Source organism: Camellia sinensis, chromosome 5 (assembly GCF_055761805.1).
Source record: "Camellia sinensis isolate YWXY chromosome 5, ASM5576180v1, whole genome shotgun sequence".
In the NCBI taxonomy this organism is placed as follows: Eukaryota; Viridiplantae; Streptophyta; class Magnoliopsida; order Ericales; family Theaceae; genus Camellia; species Camellia sinensis.
Genome location: NC_138965.1, coordinates 211,857,870 through 211,878,866, shown reverse-complemented (window position 1 = coordinate 211,878,866; position 20,997 = coordinate 211,857,870). Strand labels below are relative to the sequence as shown.

General features: G+C 31.7%; 2 protein-coding genes across 2 annotated transcripts in view; both read right to left on the bottom strand.

The window, feature by feature from the left end:
* Positions 1–2,592: 2,592 nt before the first annotated feature.
* LOC114311860 (protein DETOXIFICATION 29) lies at positions 2,593–17,169 on the bottom strand. The gene is made up of 8 exons (XM_028258034.2): positions 16,798–17,169; positions 13,840–14,381; positions 12,514–12,600; positions 5,991–6,047; positions 5,648–5,886; positions 5,427–5,545; positions 3,484–3,570; positions 2,593–2,987 (listed from the first exon to the last, which is right to left on the bottom strand). The coding sequence occupies exons 1-8, from the start codon at positions 17,101–17,103 to the stop codon at positions 2,907–2,909; spliced, it is 1,518 nt and encodes a 505-aa protein (XP_028113835.2). The 5' UTR covers positions 17,104–17,169; the 3' UTR covers positions 2,593–2,906.
* A 2,738-nt stretch (positions 17,170–19,907) lies between these two features.
* The window catches only part of LOC114311836 (protein DETOXIFICATION 29), a 32,609-nt gene continuing 31,519 nt past the window's right edge, over positions 19,908–20,997 (bottom strand). Inside the window, exon 8 of the mRNA XM_028258008.2 lies at positions 19,908–20,326. Within this exon, the coding sequence (XP_028113809.2) occupies positions 20,246–20,326 (81 nt within the window). The 3' untranslated portion in view covers positions 19,908–20,245. The remainder of the gene's footprint in view (positions 20,327–20,997) is intronic.

Genomic DNA, 20,997 nt, shown 5'->3' with positions numbered 1-20,997 from the left:
AGGGAACAAGGGTGTAAGAAAAAAATAGTATTAAAAGGTATCAAGGAATGAACTCACATGATCCTGTCACTTAATATTCTGATTATTTTTCAAATTTTTGTTTATTATTATTATTATTTTTTGTGTGTGGAGGGGGCTTACTCGCTTGAATATGGTCTAATTGAGCATCTTGTGAGCCTGCTTCGATTATTTGAACTGTTTAATATTTAAGTTATGTTTAAATAATAAAATTTCTGAAGAGATTGAGAATGTGTTTTCGGATCCCCTTAATTACAGGGTTTGGAGTAAATTGGAATAGAGAAGTGATTTCTTATTGTATATTTGAGCAATAATTAAATTACAAAAGCTGAGTCAGAATATGATTCTCCCACTTTACGATGAGAATCTTACATTGTTTTTCTAAGAGTAAAAATTAATAATTTGGACTACAATATCTAAAATTTTATCATTTTTTATATTATTATTAAGGATTCTTAGCAAAATCAAACGCTTGAGTAACAATGACATATGAATTCTATTATTGGTAATAACATTCTCAGTTTCTTTTAAAATTCTCATCATTCAAACATTAGTCTTAGAGCTTTCTAATTAAATTATTCATGTAAAAAATTAAATTGATTAAATATTAGTAATTACATGTTTTGATCACATTTGTCTTCAAAAAATAATTTTTTATATTTTTTATTATCTATTTTGTTGAGTCAAATGTGATCAAACATGTAATTACTTATATCTAATCAATTTATTATATATATATAAATGATCTATTCACGAGACGGACATGGGGTCACTGTTGTACTTTTGACACAACAGTGACTGTTATGCATCAAGTTAAAATGTATTATGGACTTATTTTTATGATCCGAACCGTTCATTTTGTAGGATTTGTTGATTATTTCATGCATACCAAAAATCATCTTAACCGGATATCAATAACTATATGATCGAATGACATATTTTTTATGCTATTCTAAAAAGAAAAACTTATTTTTTATTTTTTTGGTTATCGATCATATAATTATTGATATCCGATTAATATGATTTTTAGTACATATGAAGTACTTAACAAACTTTATAAAATGAACGGTTCAGATAATAAAAATGAGCTCATAATATATTTCAAATTGAGATACAATAGTCACTACTGTACCTTTAGCACAACAATGACCTCATTTCCTCGTGAGACTAGTAAAAAATTAAATGGTAAGATTGTCAAAAATAAATTCAAAATAAGCTCACAAAACCGTCAACTGACCCTTAAGTCGAATTAGTAAACTAGAAAAAGCGGTCTCAATCCTTTTTATTCTATAATTAAATCTTTTTTCAAAAGATCTTGAAATTCCATTTTGAATCTATAGCATTATTGTCTCTATTAAATCATCTTAAAAATCAAATAAAAAAATCATTTTAAAAAAAAATCTTGGATTCTATAGGATTTTGTCATCTCTTCCTTTAAGTTCAATTATTTAGGTGGTTGCAGAATTTAATATGCCTCGTTGGAATAGATTTATTTTTCAGCACATCAAAGAGTAAACTGCACATCAAAACATCACAAATTTTTTTTTGACACTCGCTTATAAGTTACATTTTTTTTTTTTTTATAAAAAGAAAAATATATATAATTTTTTTTATAAAAAAAATTATCAATTTTTTCCCTCTATTTTTACTTTTTTTTTAGGTCCATCTCATTTAAAAAAATTAATTTTTCGAAGGAAAAAGTTCATTAAAAACAAGAAAAAAAAATCAATTACAAATAAAATAAATCTGAAAAAATATCTGATAGAAGAACAACTTTTAAAAATAATTTCTAGATTATGACATTTTTTTGGGTGGCCTTTTCTCTTATTTTTGGCAGTTGGCATGAACATGTTATAATTAATTAATGATTGAAAAAATAAAAAAACAATGAAAGATTTATCGATGACTTTCAACTAACCGACATATGACTCAAAAAGCGTGGTACTCGTGCCTCTCTGCTTGCTGCGTCACCCTTCTTGCCCTTGGGATTAGCTTGATCTAACTTTGGATAAATTATACTTACTTTTATCTCATGATCTTATTCATTTTCGTTGTAACAGTTAATTTCTTACCCTTTAAATCATATTTCAATTTCACAATTAATTCTTTACACTTTAAATTAAATTTTAATCTCATCTTTCGGTCCATTTATCATTAATAAAGCATATAAGATGTTGACTATTATAATTAAAAATGAAAAAAACTAAAATGATATTTTGTATCCATGTACTACTGTTAATAAAATATGTAAAGTGTTGACGGTTATAATTAAAAATAAAGAGAAAAATGATATTCTAATAAAAATTATAGTATGCATTCTAAACTATGAAGTATGAGTAGAGAATGTGGGATTAAGGGTTTAGTTGAGGGTTTCGTAACATTTTGTACCCAATTGCTTGGGTTCTTTCGTGCGCCCGTTGGGTGGATTGGACCCAATTCTTGCTAGTTATACACCTCTTTGTCTACTCATTCAATCAATGTGGAATTCTTGATAATCCCAAGCAATTACTAGTTACTAATACTCATAACCTCTCAGTAACTCCTCATTCATGGATCATGTGAAAGGTCACAAAATAAATAAATAAATTATTTATTAATAATATTTTAAGCCTTATTTGTCATAACCTAAAAAAATAAAAAGTCACTATCCTATTTAAATCACATCATCTTATTTAAGTCACATGACCTCTCTACCACATCACTTAAAACCTAACCCATACTCAACCCATATTTTATAAAAAGTCAAAAAGTGTATTTATTTAGATCATCCCAAACCACTCCTAAAATGTTCCAACGCCTAGAATTAGAGCGAAAATATATGAATATCTTTATGAATTTGAATTTTTTTGCCAAAAAATTGTGGACTTGTGTTTGTGAACATCTTGATCTTACTTGGTGCTCTCTCCATCATTCTCTTTTGCACCAATTTTTCCTCCCCATTCTTTTATCCTGTCTCCAGCAATGGTTGCCTGCATTCATAAGCACCAGTATAGAAGTCTTTCACTAGTAAATATTTTCACTAAAAATGGGACATATCTTTCTAAACGAAGCTACTAGTAGTCCATGAAGTATAATTCTTTACTTGTGTCAATTTAATCTCAAAATCCAAATTAGTAACGGAATGAGGGATAGTTTAGATATTAAGGGTACATTAATTTTGAACCGCGTTAGGTTTGGGGACTAAAAATAAAAGACCCATTCTGTATTGGAAAAGTTAGGGATCATGAAATTTTTTTCATAAAAATAATCATGAAAAATTTATGATCCTTGGATGTGTGTTGTTTTATTCTAAGTGTAATCCAACAGTCACAAAGTTTTCATGATTATTTTTATAAATTTTTTTTCATGATACCTAACATTGTTGTTCTGTATTTTGGAATCAAATTGACACAATTAAAATGTTATCGTGATCAAAAAGTGCATTTAACTTGATCTATGTATATATATACTGTTGTTTTTGTTTACCTCTTTATTCCAGTTGGTTCTGTAGACCATACAGAGCAGGATGCATGTTTGTAAGCATAGTCCTGACATCATTCCATACCATGTTCCCTGAAAATTTTCATTTGATTTGAAAATAAATTTAAAAAAAAAAAATTATGAGAACAACAAATATTTTCCCTGACTCATGCACAGCAAAACCTATGTTTGAATTCATGTAGATTGTGTTTGGATCTTAAATTTGTGGAAGAAAAAGAAAATGAAAAGGGAAAAGATAGAAGTGAAAATGAAGGTTCTTACAAAATGAAAAAAAGAAAAGTAGTTGTAAAAAAATATGTTTTCCACTTATTTTTCTTTCTTTTAACAGATCCAAAGTCAAACACGGTAGAATTTGGTTTGGTGAAATAAAATGAAATTATCATTCTTTAATCACCTTATGAAATGATCATTCATTTAAATGATTGAGCATGAGAACATATTTTTTGATGAACTGATCATTTTATTTTATATTTTATCTACATGGTGTAAGTGGAGAAGTATGTCTGGGATACTGTGCGATAAACGAATACCAACTAGACTAAGTGCTGGTTTGAGGTGTCCTAAAAAAGTGCACTTTTTGTCTTTTTGGACTAAAAAAGACAAAAAAAAATATAGAGGTTTGGGTTAACTTTTTAACTTTTTATGGAAAAATGTGTATTAAAAAATTGTATAAAAAAAGTGTGTAAGAGATGATAAGAGAGGAGTGGGCCCCAGCCGTACAACCGGCTGTACAACCGGCTGTGTAATTTGAGTTGGAAATTATTGGCTAATTTTTGTACAAAGCATTGGACGGTTTTGTTTGAACCGTGGGGGTCATCACGGGTCCCATTTTAATAATTTGAACCGTTTAATGTGTGTAACTTGTCGAACACTATGTACCTATAAAAAATCACGTTAATTGGATATCGATAACTATCTGATTAGATTTATTTATTTTTCAATCATTAATTATAACACTATCCATTTGTTGTACATAACTGATTTGATCATATAGTTATCGATATCCGATCAATGTGATTTTTCTTTTAGACATATAATACTCGACGATTTCTACACATTGCACGGTTCAGATTATCAAAACGGGACCCGTGATGGCCCCATAGGACAAACAACGGTGTGTGTAAAAATCACACCCAATCATTTATTTTTTCTCACTTATGCACACAGCAGCCGCACTTTATTGAATTCGGTGTGTACTTTTTGGAAACAAAATTGATTTTTTTTTTTTTTTTTTTTTTTTTTTTTTTTTTTTTTAGAATAGTGATATCTTTTTGAATTTTGGAGTAACTTTTTGACTTTTTGGCTTATATAGGATAAGCCAAACCAGCCCTAAAATGTAAGTTCTATAGAATGGCTATTAGACCAGCAATGTTGTATGGAAAGAAAGGTTATTAGACCAGCGATGTTGTATGGAAAGAAGTGTTGGGCAACCAAAAAATAATATGTACATAAGATGAGTGTGACTGAGATGATGCTAAGGTAGATGTGTAGCAAGATTAGACAAGACAAAATTAAAAATGAGAGTGTATTCGGGAATGGGTACGAGTAGCACCGATAGAAGATAAGTTGAGAGAGAATGGATTGAGATGGTTTAATCATATTCAACGGAGACCAACAAAGTCAGTAATAAAGAGATGCGATTCAGTGACGGTAGATGGAAGTGTTAGGCGATCAGGTAGGCCTAGATTAATGCTGGCTAGCGTTGTAAATAGAGATATGGATATACTTAATTTCACTAGCGAAATGGTCTTTGATAAAACTGTGTGGAGAAGAAAGATTCATATAACCGACTCCATTTGATAGGATTTAAAGCTTGATTTAAAGCTTGATTTAGTTTAGTTTAGTTTCAGTAAATCCGACACTACATAAAATTCGCCAAATCTCTTTATAGTCATATTGAAAGGAAGTGGGAGAGAACAGATGCATACAGCGACACCCAAGTCAAAGGTGAAAGCCAAAGCAAGTCCCAATGGAATACCAAACAAGTAGTAGCACCCCAAGTTCACATATGCAACACATGCTTGCCATCCTGCTCCAATTGCCACCCCTGCAACATTGTCCTCAATTAATTCAAAAATCATACTTACAAATATAATAAAAATAAGATTTGAACCGAAAGATAAACTAAAAATTGATAAAAAAAAATTACCAGAGAAACTAGATTGGACACTGCCAATGACAATGCTTAATCCAAGCAATGGAGTGAGCTCATATACAAGCTGTTTTACTTGTTCACTGTCTGTGAACAAGTCTGGGTATTGGTCTCGGTCGATCATCAGTATAAGACCCATGACAAGCCCAAACAAAGATGAATATATTGTACCCACCACCACCGAGAAGTTGGCTGTTCCGGGATGTTTTGCCCCCAGTTCATTTGACACCCTTACGCTGCAGCAGCGTGATTAAATTACGTGAGAAATTAATTTTTCATGACTTAAAAATAAATAAATAAATAAATTTTGTGGAAGTGAAATTCATATAGGGCTAAAAACCTTATGGCTGTACTGAATCCCACAGCTACCATGGAAGTCACACCATATATGTTTGTGCTGCAGAACCCATAAACCAGCAATTAGCAATTAGCAACAGTGAAAACTATGACTAATTTCTATTTGGACAATAATGAAAATTGCAAGCGTTTGGGAACTTTACGAACAAAATTCACTTCCTATTTTTTTTTTAAATTTGATATTTAATAATTTAATTCTGTAAAAAATGCTATGTTTTGATTTACTAAAATTAGGAATTTAAAATTTGAAATAATGATTTGCACTGATTTGTGCTAAAATTAAAAATTTTGTTGAGGCATTTTTGTTTTTGAAATTAGAGAAATCATTAGGATTAATCTTAAAAATTTACACTAAAAACTTTTGTAATAAATATTTAAGCTTTTATGCTTAGTATTACCTCAAAAAGTTCTTATCATCTCATTATTCTTGATTATGGAAAGAAAAAATTAAAGTTGTGATTAATAGTTCCTTTAGATTAATTAGCACAAGAGGAAGTGTTAAAAATGCAACCATGTCGACAGACAATAGTAATTCAGTACTGAAAGATTAACTTAACAATGGCAATGGATCGAAGTTCCCGTGAGGGTGTTTAATCACGCAGAATAATACAATCTGGAAGAGGAAAAATTGAGAGAAATCCAAGTGATTTGAACCTATGCTTTGTCCATATATATATAGCATATGGTGGCTGTCAACTAATGGTTGCAACTTATGGAATTCAAACTCAATGATCACCATGTTTTTAAACCATTGTGACTCTTCATTCAAATCTTAAACTTTCTACTTCCAGTACCTTCTTCCTGCGGGAAGATTGAATCACTATATAAGGATTTGATTTGGTGTGAGAGGGTCTACCATATTATGGTGTGATCACCTCTCGAACCTTCATCTCCCACTTAATCACATTATAATATTGGTGATAAAACCTGAGTTAGGCATGTTTACCTTGGTACCAAAATTTTGCCTCATGCCAACTTTCATCTATGAAATTACCTCATAGATCGACGTCTGATTGTGACTTGGCCATACGTGCGCACGTTTTTGCCACCAATCTGACCGCACGCGTACGAATGTGTTCTCCCATTGACAACACATTTCGAATGACTTCAATTCTCTATGTAACAAGTGAACGGCATCAATTTTTAGTGATGGGTTCATAGTCCATACCCAATCACCATTGACGACTTCAGCGGTACACATTTTTCATGTGTCGACTTGCACTGAAATTATTGTTAAGTACTTTCTTTATGACTCATTCCTGAAGGTTTTCCTTAACACACTTTATCAATGACTTTTTGCTGATTAAGCAGACAATATCATCTAGTTTGCACATTGCATATTATGGACTTTACATCTCATGCTAACTATGATATCCGTACCTTGTCAGTTCCTCTATCTTGTTACCTGACCAAACACATGTTTCTATGCAAGATAGAGTCGCAAAACATCGGTTATCTAGGCGTCCTCAGAGTCATCCGACTATGCTCTTATATAAGTAGCTAAACCACCTAGCTAGGTATTTTTCAATCCCATATTAGCTACATGTTCTCTGAATTTTTCCAAAGACAACTCTTTGGCCATAGGGTTAGCCAGCATCTCTTCTGAGGGTATATAGTTGACTTTAATTTCACCTCTCTCCACTATGTCCTGAATATAGTGGTAACTAACATCAATATGTTTTCCCTTAGAGCTATTTGCTCCACTTTTTATTAATGAGATGACAGACTGATTGTTACAAAACATACTGACCAGTCTGATAGGTATACCTAATTGTAAACTATCAACAAATCGTTTTATCCAGACCGCATTACTAACGGCTGTGCTGCAAGCTATATATTCAGCTTCCATAGTATACTTTGCAACACAACTCTGTTTCTTACTTAACCAAGAAACTGCTGTTCCACCAAACAAGAACACATGACCACTAGCAGATATTCTATCATCTACATCTCCTGCAAAATTTGCGTTAGTGTATCCTTTTATGTCTAGATCACACAAACTAAAACATAACTTCAAATTTTTAGTGCCTTTTAAATATCTGAATATTCTTTTGACTGCTTGCCAATGTTTCTTATCTGGATTGGATTGAAACCGACTTACCAATCCGACTGCATGACAGATGTCAAGTCTAGTGCTTGTCATAGCATACATTAGGCTGCCTACTTCCTGAGCATACAGAACATTTCTCATTTCCTCAACGTCAGACTTAGTTTGAGGACTCATATTTTTGCTAAGACTTTGTCCCTTGCAAACAGGCGTGCTTAAAGAATTACAGTTATCTATATTAAATCTTTTGAGTACCTTGTCTAGATATTTCTCTTGATCTAGATATAATAATTTTGAATTTCTATCTCTTGAAATTTTAATTTCTAGAACATAGGTTGCAAGACCCATGTCTTTCATTTCAAATCTAGATGCTAAGAAAGTATTGGTTTTTATAATCATATCTGGACAATTTCCTACTAATAATATGTCATCTACGTATAAAGACAATATTGTTAACTTGTCATCATTTTTCCAGTTATAAACACAGTGATCTAACGGACTCACAACATAGTCAATTTCTAAAATGGCTTGGTGAAATTTCAAGTACCATTGTCTTGAAGATTGTTTAAGTCCATAAAGAGCTTTCTTTAACTTGTAGACTTTATCCTCATTGCCTTGGTTCTAGAAACCATCAGGTTGCATCATATAAATTTCTCTTTAATTCTCTATTGAGAAAAGCTGTTTTAACATCTAATTGATGCAATTCTAAATCCATCCTGGCAACTACCGCCATTAGAATTCTTATTGAGGCAAATTTTGCAACAGGAGAATATGTATCTACGAAGTCTATTCCAGGTTGTTGAGTGAAACCCTTGGCTACTAACCTGGCCTTGTATTTCTCCAAACTTCCATCTACTTTGAATTTCTTTCTAAGAACCCATTTGCAACCAATTGCTTTTCTTCCATTTGGGAGGTCCGTTAATTCCCCAACATCATTTTTCTTGATCGAGTCAAGTTCTTCATTCATTGCCTCAAGTCATAGTGTAGCATCATTACTACTTATTACTTTATTATAACTAGTAGGATCATCTACTAAGTTATTAAGTTCTTCAACTTGAAAAACATAACAATCTTTCAAAACCGTAGATGGATGCCTTGCTCTCTTGCTCCCACTTATTTCAGAATTCGAAGCAGGGAAACCAACGTCATGTAATTTGCGTTTGCTCCCACTATTAGATGGTTTAGGGAGAATATGTGGACTGTGTGACAAAGAAGGAAGAGAAGAATCCTGAGATACGTCAGAGAGCAATTCAATTTGTTCAATAGGAGTAACAAGATCAGTGGATTCAAGAAAAATAGCATCTCGACTTTCTATCAATCCACGTTCGGGATGGTAAAAACGATAGCCACTCCCATTTTTGACATAATCAATAAACTTGCATTCCCAAGTTTTGCTTCCCAATTTATCCCTTAAAGGTTTAGGAATAAGTACATGTGCCTTACATCCCCAAACTTTGAGATTTTGAACATTAGGTTTAGTTCCAGGCCAGCATTCGTAAGGAGTTAGAGGTTTGGCCTTTGTTTCGACTCTATTTAATATGTACGCAACGGTGGACAAGGCTTCCCCCAAAAAATGAATAGGAAGATCAGCATGAGCCATCATAGACCTTGTCATTTCCAGGAGAGCAATTCAATTTCTATCAATCCACGTTAGAGATGTGATACCATGATCCCAAGACAATGGAAGACTATTAAGTATGGTAGTTACTTGCATCTTGTCCGACAAAGCGTAACCAGCGTTGGATAATTCTTTAGCAATTAATTCCATTTGATTAACATGATCACCAACACTCTCATTATCACTCATACGAGTGTTATTATATTTGTCCAAGAGCAATTGAATTTGAGTATCCGATCGAACTCCATACTTACTTTCTAGTGCTTCCATTAGTTGTCTTGCAGTTTCATATTCTTCAAAAAGCAAAATAATGTTATCTTTCATATTATGTAACATAGTTGCCTTTGCCATTGCATTATCTTCTATCCATTTATGATGGAACCAACTAGAATCATCATCTAGTTTAGAAGTGGATAAAGTATGCAATGTTTTCTCATATGTAAGAAGATAAGAAATGTGGCGTTTCTATGCTCGGGAATTATTTCCATTAAGCATCTCGATTCTTGAAGAATCCATGACACTTTTAATTGCCATTAAATAATAATAATAAAAATAAATGTCTACTATGGAATAATGTTAAATATATATACACAATTATGGATACAAAATTTTTTTTTTTATAAAATTTTTTAATGACTTTCAGAGTTTCCTACAAAATTATGAAAAATTTAATTTTTTGAATCACTCAATTTCACTTTGAAATGAATAAGAATCAGCCAAAATACCAAACCAAAAATAATAATAATGATAATGATAAATATCTTTGGGGAACTTACTGATAAGTCCCATGTACCAAGTTCAAGATCCAGCTAATCCCAAAACAAAACACTTGCACCAATTAGTACAATACATTTTTAATTGTTACCAAAAAATCCTTTTTTTTTTTTTTAATTTACAGACACTGTTCACATCTTACTACCATCGGATTTTCGTCAAACGGTTGCCGGAGACTCGTCGGAATGTTCAACATCGCCGGGAAGTTGCCAGAGTCAAATTAATCAAACTGAAAAACATGTTATGAAACTGTAAAATTTTACAGTTTTATACCATGATTCATTCCAGTACTAAAAAAATTTGAAACTGCAAAATTTTACAGTTTTTACCGCCTGTAACTAAAACTCGAAAACTACTTGTTCAGAATCTGTTATTCTCTCCTTCTTCCTCTGTTATTATTATTATTATTTTTTTGTTTTTTTGATTTGTGTAAATTTGGTAGATTTGTGTATTTTGATTTTTAAATTTAGATTTAGGTTTTGATTTTGATTTTTTCGAAGAGCAGGGTTGCGATTTGGATGAAGACTTCTACAAAAGGATTGCATTATTCAGTGAATGACTTCATATATAATCTAGATCAAGTGAGATATTGCGCCAGTGGTAAGTAATTTCAGAAATGGAGAGAGCATGAGTGGAAAGAACATGATTTGGTAACGGTGGATCTTGACTTGGAACTTGGATGCTGCCAGCTTTATTTTTGCTTTTGTTGTTAGCCTCACGTTTGGGTAAAGCTGGACTGCTCTGCTGCTGCTGCTGAAAACAGAGGCAAAGGGGAAGGAAGAAAAACGAGAGAAGAAATCGTAAAGAGGGAAGCACAAAGCAGAAAAATAGAGGAAAAGGACTTTTGGGTGTACTCAAAAAGTTATGGGATTAAATGGTGTCTACATGTTCCACATGGGACCTGTGGGTAATTTCCCCAATATTTAATTTGGGCTTAACAGTTTGGGACCCGTATTGGACCTAGTAATAGGGTTTCGGGTAGAAACTTTAATTCTTGAGCCCCTGCTTCTTGGATTTGGACCTGGCCCAAGAACTAATCAAATACAGGGCATGTGATTGTTATAAACAAATTTCACCAATGGTCTTATTCTTCAGGTTGTCATCTCCGGCAATGGCGTCAAAGACAAGAGACAAAAAACTCAAATTTTCAGGATCAATTCTTCGTTGTTTTTCACAATGAAGTTCACTGTCTCGACTGAAATTTTGAAATGAACAAAATGAAGAAGATAGAGACGTGTTTTGGCAACCGAAAAGGAAAATAAAAATTGTAAAACTTCCTTCACTAGACAATATTCGGACTTGATTTCGGCAATTTGTACTTTCGTTGTATCCAACCACAACAACTTCCTTTGGGTGCATTGTTGGGTTATTTTTGTGCTTATAGTGATTGAACAACCAAATACAAGTCACTGACGCGAGACACTATATTTATAAATTTGTTCTCTAAATTTTTGGAAAAAATAAATTCTAAAATTTTGCCCTCCTACATATCATAATTCAACACTTGCGTACTCAATTTAACACTGTTCTGATACCACTGAAAGATTAACTTAACAATGGCAATGAATCGAAGTTCCCGTGAGGGTGTTTAATCACACAGAAGAATACAATCTGGAAGAGGAAAAATTGAGAGAAATCCAAGTGCTTTGAACCTATGCTTTGTCCATATATATAGCATATGGTGGCTGTCAACTAGTGGTTGCAACTTATGGAATTCAAACTCAATGATCACCATGTTTCTAAACCATTGTGACTCTTCATTCAAATCTTAAACTTCCTACTTCCAGTACCTTCTTCCTACGGGAAGATTGAATCACTATATACGGATTTGATTTGGTGTGAGAGGGTCCACCATATTATGGTGTGATCACCTCTCAAACCTTCAAGTACGAGAGGAAGTGTTACTTAGCACAATTGATATCGCCTCAGTTGTTTTTGTTTTTGCTTTCAAAACTACGAAAATTGAAAACGAAAAAAATTGAAAATGATACCAAACATGCTCTGAATTTTTTATACCAACGAAAATTATGCCAAAAAAAAATTGGAAGGAGATAGAAGAAACTGCACCTCACCGACATTGCATCCACTGAAACTTCTGGATTCTTCAAGTAACCAGCGAACATAACCAACGCCAGAACATACCAGCTTTGTAAGCTGCACAAATCTTGCACCCAAAAAAAAAAGCAGTATATTAAAACTTAAAAACACTAACTGAAAATTTATCATTTTGCTGGTAAAAACATATTACACGTGCTCAATGAGACTAATCATGAACAAAATCATAAATTTAGAGACTAAAATTGATATAATTGAAATTGATAGGAAAAAGACCAAAGTAAAACTTTACTTAAAACTAGAAGGGTGAAAGTTGTAATTTACGCTTGATATAATTTGAAAATTTTGTAAAGAATGATGGTATTAGCACCTATAAATTATTTTGGACTCCTTATTTCTTTAAACCCTCACTTATAAATTTTAAAACTCTTAAAATTTCTTTCTTCCCCTCAAATAATACCAAAATTATCCTTGTGAAAGTATTCCATCCATTCAATTAAATGCACACCCCCACACCCCAAATAGCCTCTCTGCCAAAAATCCTAACAAAACATACGAAGGTGATTATTATTTCATCTCCACATACTTGTACATGATTTGAGAAAATAAACGTAGGTTTTTTTTGTTGTTGATTTAAAATTTCCTTTTTTGTGGGTTCTGCGATCTCCATGGGTTTCGATTATTTGTTCTCGAACAAATGAATAATGTTTGGGCCTGTGTTCTTGAATTTTGATCATATGTTAGGGAGTTTAGTCTCGAAAAAATGACGAACAATTTTTATTATTTTTGTCATTTTTTTTCAAGAAATTTACCCTTACAAAGCCAATCTCCTCTAAATTAAGAATACTATCAAAGCTATGAACATCTTTTGAGTTTTTTTTGTTGTACTTCTCTCGTCTCATGAAGTTATGGTTGCCTAAAGAACTTTCACTCATTATCATTGTCGAAAAAGTGTAAGTAATCAAACTACTGATCAAACTACTATTACTATTGGAATATTGTCGTCAAAGGATTTTCAAGGTTTTTAAGGTGGGTAGGTTTTGAAGGTGGGATTTGGAGAAGATAGATGGATGATAATGGACATAGGTGCTCTCATAAATCTTAACTCATGATGTAATAGGTGTGTGCTTAATTGTGAGATGGGATGTTCCAAAGTAATTGATGTCCTTTTTTATAATTTCATTTCAAATTATTATTGTGATAAAAAAAAATTAAAAAATAAGGTGTTCAAAATAATTGATAGGATGCTAATAACAACACTCCTTTGTAAAACTGATGTAATTCAATTAGGGATTAAATTGACACGAGACAAATTAGGAAGAAGACAGGTAATCTTACCAAGGCATTACAGCTGATTGAAGAGATAAGTTGAAGTACCCCCAAAGATTTTGGAAAGCTTTCCAAGAAAATCCAGTCCATGCTTGACCACATGCCCCACTAACAATATACAAAAGCTGAGCCACCACCAAGAACCACCATGACAAATTCAACACAATGGCAGCACCCACCAGCCCCATCTCCAGCTTCAACATCAACAGCCAGCTAAAGAAAGTGTGCAAAACTAGTGTCACCCCAACTATCATAGCCATTGGCACCAACTTACTCTGCGATTGCAGAAATTTAACGAGCGGAAAATTCATCGCCAGAGCAAAAGGTTGCGGTATCATCCACAGTGAGAAAGCTCCAGCTACCGCGGATATTTCAGAGGTTTGGCCAATGAGATTTAGAATTGGAGTTGCAAAAATGTAGAGAAAGAGCATTAGTAGAGACATGGAGTTGAGGATGATCCATGATCTTTGGAGGTAGATTCCAAGCATGTCTAGTTGGCCTACTCCAAAGGCTTGCCCACATAGTGTCTCGAGTGCACTCCCCATCCCAAACTGTTGCAATTTAGTTATTCAATGCTACAATGCAATGGCTGACTAGGAAAATTGTAAAAATAAGGGGGTCAAAGTAAAATTTTGAGGGCTAAAGTGATATTTATATAAAATTTGGAAGATTAAAAGGCTAATTTCTTTTAAAAGATACTTAGGGAGGTAATCGGTTCAGTATTTAGGTGAAATTTTGTACCGAATCGATAATGTTGGTTTTATTATATTGGAAACTGATATAGATCAATTTTTTTTTTATCAAATCGCACCAAACTGCACCGATTTAGCATTTAGGTGAAATTTTGTACCGAATCGATAATGTTGGTTTTATTATATTGGAAACTGATATAGATCAAATTTTTTTTATCAAATCGTACCAAACTGCACCGATTCAAACGGTTCGACTTAATGTGATTTAATCGGTTTAAATATTTTCAAAATGAATCGTTTTTTAAATTTGTAGTATAATAAATAATTTATATAAAAAATATTAAATTGGCATTTGTACATTATTTTAACCATATCCAATCTAACTATTCACAAAAATACAAAAAAAAATAAAAATAAATATTAATGCTTGAAGCTTTTACTGAATTAGAATTAGAAATAAAATATAATTTAAGAACCAAAGTCTTAATATCAAAATAATACCAAAACTTAAAAACAATAATTTTATTATATGTAAACATCTACGGTCGGTTTCAGTGAAAATCGGTATACAATATGTCAAAATCGGTACCAAACTGAAAATGGAAAAAAAATAATTTTCAAAGCCGAACAAACCGATTCATATTAAAATACCAACCAAATATGACCGGTTTGATTTGGTTATCGGTTTAATTGTTTTTTTTTTTTTTTCCGATTTTTCTTACATTCCTACTCATCAGACTAAGAGTTTGTCTAGCATCCCTTAAATAAATGTATTTATTTAGGTCATATTAGCTCTCTATTTTTCTGAATATCTTTCATAAAAAAAAAAATATATTTATTTAAATTATTCTAAATAACCCTTAACATATATTAATGTGATTTTTGTGAATTTTAGACGGATACAAGTAAGGTTGTCAACTTGAGAGAACAATTTAGGTCTTTTGGGCTATTTGTGGGTCAGTTTTGATAATCTGGATGGTTAGAATTTATTAAGGGTAAATTTCATTGATACTCTCTGAGATTTAGTTCAATTACATTTCACCTTTTGATCTTTTAAAAATTATATTTTCACTCATGTGGTTAATAGTCTCATTTCACAAACCCCCTCTTTATATAAAAGGCAACAACTCCTAGTAGAAAAACAAAAGAAATTACATTGACAAAAAAAAAAAAAAAAAGTAAAGCGAAGAAAAGGAAAAAAAAAAAAAATAGAGGAAATAAAGCAAAGTAAGAATAGAGAGAGTATGAATTTAATGTCTTTATTCCGTTTAAATAATTATAAAGATAGGAGAGTTAATGTAATTTTTCAAACATTACGAGATGATATGTATTAAACTCAAATCTCAAAAGGTGTAAATCCAACTAGTATCTCATAAAACATTGTTCCAGAGCATTAGATAATTACTCCTGCCAGTCTATGTAGGCCACTGGTAAAACCATCATTCATTGTGAAAAGAGAAAAGTTAGGGATCATGAAAGAGTTATGATCCTTAGATTACTTTGATTAATGTGTAGTGTTTTATTCTAAATGTAATACAAGGGGTACAAAGCTTTCATGATTATTTTCATGAAAGATTTTTCATGATACCTAACATTGCTGTTGTGAAAAATTAAGCGGTTGCAGTCTCTAAACTTTAAATAATTTATTAAATTATTTATCAAATCTCTTGTATAAGTGTGAGATTCACACACAAATGAATTTGCGTTGAATCCATATACACATATGAAAAATTTGATAAGTTAATTAAGATGGATAGCATTTTCCAATTTAGAATGGCCTAGGAATTTTATCCTTTTCTAATTTTATCAAGAAGTTCTTAAAAAAATCTCTTTATCTATAGACTCAAAATTTTTTTTTTTTATAAAAATGAATGCCTAAATACTCGCAAAATAAATAAATAAATTAGAGAGCCAAAAAAACCAAAAATCTCACTATTTATGTAATAGCAACAATAAAGAAATACTATCCTTTGAAAATTTTCCTAACCCCACGGATACATCAAAACTAGAGAGTCAGAAAACATAATTTTCATAAGTTATAAACAAATGTAAATTTAAATTTAGGATAACTTGCAGTTTATTTTTTAACAATTTGTTGCGCGTCAAGAAATATGTGATGTACAAAATATATACTATTACATGTTGTTATTTTTTTAAATATTGAACTATATCAGAACTCAAATGTGTGGATAAAAATTCATTGTCTATATATGATTCATCTATTAATTTTAAATTTACGTGGCATTTTTATAAATTATTGGATGAAAAATGGTACCAAGATGCCGTAAGGGAATCCGCCGATGACGGAAAGTTCGACAGAGACGGCGGCGAGTTCAATGGTTCCGAGATGGCCGGCGAAGAGTTGAGTAACGGCGTTGAGAGAGTACTGGCAAATGGAGATGAAGATGGCCGGACCGGCCACATACAACTGTTTCTTCGACTCCGCACAGAATTCTCTGAAAAAATCTTTGGCACTGCTAATCGGCTCGATGTCGCCTTTCTCGCCGTTGACGGAGGAAGAAGAGAGAGAAGTAGTGTTTGATTCTTTAGAGAAGAGAAGTGGTTGTTTACTATTCTCCATGTTTAGAGAGGGAGAAAGAGAGAAGCGAAAGAGAGTGTGAGTGAGTGAGTGTGTGTAAAATATCACTAGACATTAGTCTGTTTAGCAAGTTGGAATTTTTTTTTTTGTTTGTTTTGTTTTTGTTTTTGTTTTTGTTTTTTTTTTACTAAAATCTATAAAAATAAAATAAATTAAATAGTTAATATGATAAAATGTCACATCAAATTCATAATCATTTTATATTTTTCTCTTACAAATATCATATTTAATTACAAAAAAATCCAATAATCTTCTCAAATATAAAAATTTTAACCTACTAAAATAGTCAAAAATTAAAATAATCTATTAAAATAGTCAACTTCCCAAACGAGACGATGTATTGAGTGAATGAGTGTGAAATATCCTCTTTCTTTAATTTCCGGAATATAAAAAATGTTAGATGTTATGAAAGTTTAGTTTTACTTTTAATTTTTAAAAGTAAATGTGTAGTTTATATTTAAAATTAATAAAATCAAAGTCATATTTACAATGAATATAATATAAAATAAATTTTTCTGAATTTATATTTTAATAAGTTAGCGCAATGTGAATGAAATAATTTTTCGATGATATGTCTTACCATCTGATATATATAATTATAATTGCTTTCTATAGTTATTCTGTCTATTTCTATAATATTGTTCATCTCTAATTTATAGTAGTCTGTATGTAAATCATGGTTACAATTTTGGCTCCATAGAAATGATATTTATTCAATGACATTAATGTTGGACCCTAACATGTGGAAAGGTTGTGGTTGGTTCACATTAACAAAGAGTTTTCTTCATGATACTCAACCACAAAAAATAAATTAAAAATTAAAAAATACAGCTCAATGAACGTGGCACTCGTGGCATGGCTCAATATTTTCTATTTTTTATTTTTTAAATGGCAATTGATTGTCTATATGTCTAGATCTCAAAAACGACACCACAATAATGCAGTGGGTGTCAAGTTCTTTATTTGGAGATTACTATTGAATAATAATAAGATCTAAAAATACAGAATTGGACACTTGAAAAATATAAATTTTTTTTACAAGATCTATCAGTAGAGGTGTGTGTTGTCGCCAGTTCATCAAGATTCTTGACATCTCCTTACCTCTTCTCCTTAAAAAAAACAAAAAAAACACCTTATATGAATGATGTTTTTGCATGTACAAATAAATATATGTATCCATTGCCTGCTGCTTTTGAAATTGATAATCTCTTTATTTTTCACTAGGTAATGTATAAACATAAAAAAAAATAAAAAATAAAAATAAAACATACATTTTATTTTATCTAGTCATTTTCTTGGTCTATGCACTCTAAATTATACTCTTAGTGCCTGTTTGGTAGGGCTTATTTCAGCTTTTAGCTTAATTTAAGCTATTTTGGTGTGTTTGGTTTAGTTTAATAATACAGATTATAACTTTTTATAAGTAAAAAATCAACTTTTTCTTTGCATGGGAGAGGAGAAGCTTTTCCGAAACAGTTTAAGCGTGCAGCTGCCATTTGAGGGGCAAAATGACTTAAATGCCCTCACAATTTCAAGTTATTACAAGTATGCCATGTATATAAACCAAAACACACTCATTTCTATCTCTCGCACGAACCAGAAAGGTGATTTCTAGCGAAGAGAGGTGATTTCTGGTTCTGTTTGCCTGTCTGTCTGTCTGTCTCTCTCTCTCTTACAATCTGAAACTCTCTCCGTCACCACCACCTTCGTGATCTGAAACCCTAACCAGAGGGGCAAAATCCTCCCGTCGCCATCGCAATTTGTAAAATAGTTTTTTGAGTTGTTCTCTCTCTTTCTCTCACGAACTAGAGGAGCAAAGCCCTAGCTCACTATCGCATCTGCATGACGATTGAATGATGATGAACCAGAGCTCACCATCGACAGCGTGACGATCGAACGGTGACGAACCAGAGCTCACCACCACCATTGCGCTGCAATCTCCAAACTAACGTCACGATTGACCGTTTTCACTCTAGCGTCGCGATCGCGATGATGATCAACCCTGGCTCGTGATCGACAACGCTTACCACACCCATCCTGATCAATCGCGATCTGAACTAGAGCAAAACCCTAGAGCTGCCAAAGGTGGCTAGGGTTTGGAATTATTGTAAAATGAAGAAAAATAAAAAAAGAAAGAAGAGAAAATTGCTTAATGAAAAAAAAATTGTGATTTTTATATTAATAAAAAATATGAAATAATAAATATTCATGTATTTATAAACTAAAATGAATATAAAAAAATAATCTGAAATGAAATCACAACATTAATATAAATACATGGATATAATTAATATGTAAGAAGAGAAGAACAAAAAATAAAATAAAATAAAATGAAGAAAAAAAAAATTAAGAGAAGAAAATAAAAAAAGAAATAAGGAACCAAGAGAACAAAAAACAAGTTAAGAGAAGAAAAGAAGAGAAGGAAAAAAAAAGAACATAAAAGAAAATAAGGAGAAAAATAAAATAAAATGAAAAAAAAGAAGAAAAAAAAAGGGCAAAAAGGACATTACATAGCTAAAGGCTATTTTATAACTTATTTAACGAAACACTACTCTGTTGATTAAATCTATAATCTCACAGTTATACCAAACATGTAAACAGCTTATGTTTAAAGTTATAATCTATAATCTGCTAAGTTATAATCTCTAATCACTTTCACACAGCTCTACCAAACAGTGCCTTAATAAGAAATTCAACTTTTGTTCATAAACTCAATAATAATTTCGATATATCCATCTTAATTTCCTTCCTAATTCTTAGCTTAAGCATATTGCAAAATAAAATTATTTTCATCAACATTTGGACTAGAGAGTGAAAAGACTATTCAGTCCCACCTTCAACATATGGTCCATTCTCTTAAAAATGAATGAAGCCATTGTGTGGTAATAAAAGTTCCAAAAACATTTATTGATGAAACATAGGTCTATTTTGGCAACTGTGTTAAAAATCAGTTTTTTAGGTTTTTAATTTTTTTTTGAGTTATACTACACCTCTACTGTTTCACACGTTTTAAAAATAAAAATAATAAAAAAGTTAACTTTTAACCTATCATCTCAAAATAGTCTTCGCTTGTAGTTAAATGTCACCAAAAATTGTAGCTTTTGCTTTCCGACACATTCTGATCTTAATTTGTGGTTTCTTCATCATTCTTGTCAGGATCTACTCTCCCTCCCCACTTCTTTATTCTGTCTCCAGCAGTGGAAGCCTGCATTTAGCAGCAAATTCATAAGTTCTTCTCTAGTATAAAACTTTCCATGGAAATAAAAAAATTATCAATTAGGTTAAGAATTCAAGCATGACAGTCTGATCATCTTATAGAATCCAAGTTGTCTTTAGTTTGACTGGATCCGTCTAGTGGGTCCATGTGAGCCCACCACATTCCGTAGTTACATAATTTCATCACATTCATATTAGACGACAAATATAATTTTAAAAACAATGTATCTTTTTTTCTAAAGATAGATGAGCTTGAATTATGTAGTTGCAATAATTGAATCAATCTTTTTTTCCTTTTTTTTCTTTGTTTAAAAATGATCTACACATGAGAGCTTAAAATTGATCAAATCATTGAAGTGTAGGCAATGGCGTCCCACAAGCCCAGATTGGAGAGAAGTGTCTTCCATCTAATAGCATGAGGTCATGAGATCAGGATCCTTTTCTGTGATCTTTCTATAGTAATATCCAATGATCTAAGTTTAAAGTTGAATCAAAGCAACGCAATTTTAAAATTTGTACTTTAATGTCATTTACTTCAATTTTAAACTTGACCAACTGGAATATGTTTTTTTTTCTTCTTTTTTGCTGACGTGTGTATCACAACAAGATGATTGCACCAAAATAATGAAAAAAAAAATATTCTAGTCAATGGTCATGTAG